Source organism: Nicotiana tomentosiformis, chromosome 9 (genome assembly GCF_000390325.3).
Source record: "Nicotiana tomentosiformis chromosome 9, ASM39032v3, whole genome shotgun sequence".
In the NCBI taxonomy this organism is placed as follows: domain Eukaryota; kingdom Viridiplantae; phylum Streptophyta; class Magnoliopsida; order Solanales; family Solanaceae; genus Nicotiana; species Nicotiana tomentosiformis.
The window spans coordinates 91978992-91985171 of NC_090820.1; the positions used below are offsets into that span (position 1 = coordinate 91978992).

At 33.5% G+C, this 6180-nt stretch overlaps 1 protein-coding gene across 1 annotated transcript; it reads left to right on the forward strand.

The window, feature by feature from the left end:
• Positions 1-825: 825 nt before the first annotated feature.
• On the forward strand, positions 826-5858 carry LOC104101525 (pectin acetylesterase 7-like). The gene is made up of 13 exons (XM_009608994.4): positions 826-934; positions 1046-1209; positions 1546-1628; positions 1851-1977; positions 2127-2206; positions 2375-2461; positions 3197-3321; positions 3417-3477; positions 3705-3758; positions 3863-3940; positions 4473-4554; positions 4639-4778; positions 5621-5858. Exons 2-13 carry the CDS (start codon positions 1047-1049, stop codon positions 5738-5740), a joined length of 1200 nt encoding a protein of 399 aa, XP_009607289.1. The 5' UTR covers positions 826-934; position 1046; the 3' UTR covers positions 5741-5858.
• Positions 5859-6180: the final 322 nt, after the last annotated feature.

The window sequence follows — 6180 nt, forward strand, 5'->3', positions numbered from 1 at the left end:
GCTGTATTTTCCTTTCTTCAATCACTTTTGTGAGTTAAACATTACATAAGTGTTTGGATCGAAATAATTATGTGTCATACGGAAGCTAGTAAGCAAGCCTTCAACGGCGATAAATCAGACCACAAAAGAGAAATATTCCAAAAGAGACACAAACATTTAACGTGGTTCGGTCAATTGATCACCTACGTCCAAAATCAGACCACAAAAGAGAAATATACCAAAATCCACTATATAAAAGATAGTACAAAATATCGAGATAACAACCTCACCAAGAGAGTAACACAAGTGGCATACTAACACTAGTCCTCAAAAGTTCTCCCCCTAAACAAGACTTTCAAACCCCATATGGCTACATTGTGGATGCTAATGAATGAGAATGAATGATCCTCAATTTTATAGGTCCAAACCTTTTCCTCCGAGAAAAGAGACTAGTCGAATATGAAAAAAATATATTTTCCTTCTAGAAAAAGAAAAACCCAATTATGGTAAATATATAAGAAAACAAAATATGATAAGAAAACTCAATTATGGTAAATATTTACTCAATTATGATTTGAGTATATATAATAAATCTATAAGATTCTTAGAGCCGATCATCTAGTATAAGATCGAGATGTAGTTGATTGATAGCTTAAATGTATTTTTCTAAAGTAGAAACATTCAAAGTAATTAAATTTTGAACTGCAAGCGTAAATTATAATTACCACAAATAAAGATGTGTTCCCTAATAGCCTTACAAATCTTGAGGTTTCAAGGAAATACAGACACTAATGGAAATACAGAGATGTAGTGCTATTATTTCTCTCGTCTATGGCCTGCCTATTTTCTCTGCACTAACTTCAACCATATTTCCAAAAATTTCTCTATATATAGATCAAATTTTATCAGTTGGGAAAAAGAAAACAAATCTTTTGCCAACATATATATTAAAAAAGTACGTGCATGTAGAATAATTTCTTTTTTCTTCTTAAACATGCAAATATACTTCTATATTGCTACGATATGTTCGGTTTCTTATTTTCCTTCGTTGTTTTATGTTTTACAGGATGATGATGGCCAAAATATTTCAATTTGTCTGTGTACTTATTTGTTTCTTGGCCATTATTATCAACATTGATGCTTGTGTAAAAGAAAATGCAACATCAGACATAGATCAGGGATATTATGTCGAAAAAACAGTCGTTCACAATGCTGTATCAAAAGGAGCAGGTTTAATTTCCTTCACTAATTTTATGTACATTGTATGACCATCTCAATTAAAAGATTAAGTTGTTTAAGAGAGCGTAAATTTAGCTACTCAATTATATTCTCAACACGCCCTCTCATGTGGGCTTAATTTCTTTCGCACATGAAAATTCTTTTTCATAACGGTAATAGCGAGACTTGACTCAAAGACCTATCCATGCTGTGATACCATGTTGAAATATATAAAAAATTAAAATTGTTGGAGAGAGCACATTTATTTATTCAGTTACATTCTCAACACTTTTAATATAATTAAATTAAATAATTTTGAGTTATAGTAACATTTTTTTAATGTGGCAGTGTGCTTGGACGGATCACCCCCAGCATACCATTTTGAACCAGGATTCGGAGATGGAGTGGGAAAATGGCTTGTTCATCTTTCGGTAAGTCATATCTAATTCACTATGGCTATAATTGTTAGGGTCAAAAACACGCAAGTATACATGGCCGACAAGAAATAGAGTGATGAGTAAAATATCGTCCCCACTAAGACTTATGATTAATTATAAACTAAATTAAATTATTTATGAATTTTCTCCAAGATATATATATATATATAGTGTTGTTTAATTTTTTTTTTTGGAAACTCTCACTATTGTACTTAGGGAGGAGCATGGTGCACAACCGTCGAAGAGTGTCTGAATCGTTCCAAATCTGACTTTGGTTCCTCAAAATATATGAAACCGTGGTGGTTTATAGGAATTTACAGCAAGACTCAGAGTGTAAATCCAGGTTCTGATCTTTGATTAAACTATTAGAAGATTTTCTTTTATCACAGCAGTTTTATTTTTTAATTTGATGTTGCCTAATTTATTGGTACATTTTTATTCTGTTCTAGTTAGACATGTCATGACCTGTTTTTCTTGATGTAAAATATGCAGATTTCTACAATTGGAACAAAGTATTTGTTAGATACTGTGATGGTGGAGCGTTCACAGGAAATGCCGAATACGTTGATCCTGTATGTTCTCTAATTTTAAGTTACTATATAATTTATTATTTATAATATGTAAACATTTACTAGAGAAGAAACTAGCCCTCCTTACTTTTGAGATTATCTTTTTTCCCTTGAATTTTACAAGAGAAACATGAAATTAAGTCTAATCACATTCTTCTCTTTATTTTTAAGGCTACCAATCTTCACTTTAGGGGCGCAAGGATTTTTAAAGCAGTAATGGAGGATGTTCTAGCAAAAGGATTGAAGAACGCGCAGAGCGTAAGTAAATTTTAATTTGTCAACTTTTTTCAACGAAAAAATCAGAAATAACCTAATTTACGGCCTGCTAATTGAAAATTATTTACAATTTCAAAAGTAATATAAATTTTGCCATTTTTTCACGTAAAAATAAAATCTGAACAGAAATACTTTTAAAATCTGAAAAACTCCTAGCATAATATGCTAGAGTTCAAATTTTTTATATATGAGATTCCAACATAAATGTATTGTAACTCTAATATAATATGCTGGAAGTTTATACGTAGGAGCTCCATAGTTCAACAAATTATATGCTGGAACTTTTCGTGTTTCATCTAGGGTATTTTTATCCATATATTATCTTTGTATAATATAGTGACTATTTTTCAATAACTTTGCAAATGCTGACTATTTTTTATTTACTAGTCCTAAAACTGGCTAGCTCATGCTATTTTGAACTTTTTTCATCAACCGCTCCGCTAAAACAGAGAGCTTTGTCGTATGGACCGATTTAACCCTTAATAGTCTTACTTGGTACGAATTTAGATTAATCAGCTTACTAAGTCTAGATATGAAATGCCTAAAGCGAAAAGAAAAAAAAGTACACTGCATATATAATGCCAATTGTTTTTATGTATATATATTAGATGTTGAAATTTCTTGATTTCATCACTTATTTACTTTTTTGTCTTTATTTTTACTTGGTAAAAATCATATCTCCACCACTTTTAACACATACTAAGTTAATTATTGCAGGCACTTCTTATCGGAAGTTCTGCCGCAGGATACCCAGCAATGCTATACTGTGATCGCTTTCATAAATTGTTGCCAAATACTCCTAGAGTGAAATGCATGGTTGATGCTGGTTATTTTATCCACGTGTAAGATTTTTATGCATAGACATATTTTTTTGTTTAACAAATGATATATTTATACCTGCAATCTAACATTTGGAGCTCTCTTTTTCTAATTATAGGAAGGATCCTCACCAAGCAAGAAATTTTACGCAAATGTATAAAGCAATTGTTAATTTACATGTAAATTCCTATTTCTCTTAGTTAATTATTTTCAAATATATAGAAACATGTTTTTATTTTTATTTTTTGGAACAAACTAATAAGGAAAGTGTGTCATAAAAATTGAAACGGACGTAGATAAGTAATTGTTAAGGAATAAGCAGGGATTTATTCTGTTGTTTTGTTTTTTGGAACAAACTCTTGCTGGTTTGTATGATCTAAACTTATTTATCTGTGCTACTGTGCAGGGATCTGCCAAAACGTTACCAAAATCATGCATTTCGAAAATGAAACCTGAAATGGTACAAACTGCTATACCTATTGAATGAGTTGTTGTTTTGGATCTTTAATTTTTGCCAGTAAACTAATGGTCATATATAAAATTGTTCCAATTCACTACGCGCAGTGCTTCTTCCCGGAGAACATGCAACACAAAATCAAGACACCACTCTACATAGCAATGTCCGCATTTGATAAATTCCAGGTATATTTATCAATTGTTCTCCTTCTGTTTATTGATCCGAGGGTCTATTGGAAACAGTCCTTCTACCTTTACTAGGTAGGGGTAAGGCCTGCGTACATACTATCATCCTCAAATCCCACTTATGGGAATATATTGGTTTGTTATTATCGTTGTTATCGTTATTGTTGTTGTTGTTGTTATTATCCTTCCATTTACTATGGTCCGCGACAGAATCAAGAATTCACTTAGGGTGATCAAGATTTAATATATATATATATATCTTGTGAGAGTATACTGTGTATGTTATTTTATATGTATAAAAGTAATATTTAACTTATATGCATCAACGGTGTATCTAGAATAGAAGCTATGAGTTCAGCCGAATTCACAAAATATAAATCCTGATCCTTCTCATATACACCATATTTTTCGGTAAAGTGGAACCTTTTCGTGACTTCATAAAACTTTTCTCATAGACAAAGCTCACATATGTATCTTCGGCTGTAGTTTGATAATGAATTTACATTATTTTTCTCCATATACTATTTTGCAGATAAATACTACTATATACGATGGGGTAAATACATGCATTGAAGGCGGAAATTGCACTGCAACTGAGAACAAACTCTTCAGAGGTTAGTACTTTCTGGATAACTTTAATTAATTATTAATATTATTCGTTGGTGTATGTTCTAATACTTCTGGATTTGATATTTCAGACTTTAGGTTGGAATTCTTAAATGCTTTGCCCAAAGGAAATAATCCTAAATTAAGAGGAGCTTTCATTGACGCACGCAATCATCATACCCAAGTCCAAGGATGGTGGTCTCCTAAAAATGTCACCACCGTTAAAAATTTGGTACGTATGAGATTATATATTTATTTATTTAAGAGGGGAGCTTTGGCGTAATTGGTAAAGTTACTGTCATGTGATCAAGAGGTCACGAGTTCAAGATGTGGAAACAATCTCTTGTATAAATGCAGGGTAAGGCTGCGTACAACTGACCCTTGTGGTCCGGTCCTTCCCCGGACCCCGCGCATAGCGAGAGCTTCATGTGACCAGGAGATCACGAGTTCGAGCTGTGGAAACAAGCTCTTATAGAAATACAGGGTATGGTTGCGTACAAAAGACCCTTTTGGCCGGGCCCTTCCCCGGACCCCGCGCATAGCGAGAGCTTCATATGACTAGGAGGTCACGAATTCGAACTGTGAAAACAATATTTTGCAGAAATGCAGATCACGCTGCATACAATAGACCCTTCTGGTCCGGCCCTTCCCCGGACCCCGCGCATAGCGAGAGCTTCATGTGATCAGGAGGTCACGGATTCGAACTGTGGAAATAACCTTTTGCAAAAATGCAGGGTAACACTGCATACAATAGACCCTTGTGGTCCGGCACTTCCCCGAACCCCGCGCATAGCGAGAGCTTCATGTGACAAGGAGGTCACGCGTTCGAGTTGTGGAAATAGCCTCTTGCAGAAATATAGGGTAAGGCTGCGTACAATAGACCCTTGTGGTCCGACTTTTCCCCGTACCTCACGCATAGCGAGAGCTTAGTGCACTTTTTATTTATTTATTTATTTGTGTTTGGGATTGTATACTTATTAACTTATGGTTATTGCTTAGAAGAAATTTCAGGAAAATAGAAAAGAAAAAAAGTAGTTTTATTATGATATTAAATGAAGTGTTTTATATATGCAGAATCTAATGAAGGCATTTGGTGATTGGTACTATGATCGGAACTACACCTATGTGATAGATGAGCGTGACTTGCCAATCTCGGCTATGAATGATGTTAAACCTTGCGACTCCAAGAAGTGACGATGTGCAGTGTTTAATTAAAATCTATAATTATGTCAATGCATGTAATTTTAGTGACCTGATGTATGAGTTGATTTGTTGCTAATATAAATCAATAAAGTGTTTAATTGTGGTTTAATTCAGTAAAGTTCAGAAAGATGAATGTGAGTTTTGTTTTTTTCTTTGTTGTCTCCGGTGATAATTAACATGTCACATATCCCCCGGCTCAGTCGCAATTTTTTGACCGTCCAAGCAGTGGCAGAAGCAAAATTTTTACAAAGGAGATCAAAAAATATAAAAATTAAACATAAAAAAAATAGGAGATCAAAGAGGGTTTAGTCCTTCTACTGAACCCCCTTTCGCATGCAATATATAGTTTTACCTTATAAATAGAGGTATTGAGAATCATGCAGTACACCTGTGAAGTACACTTGAAGAAATAAGAAAACTCTTTCTTACTC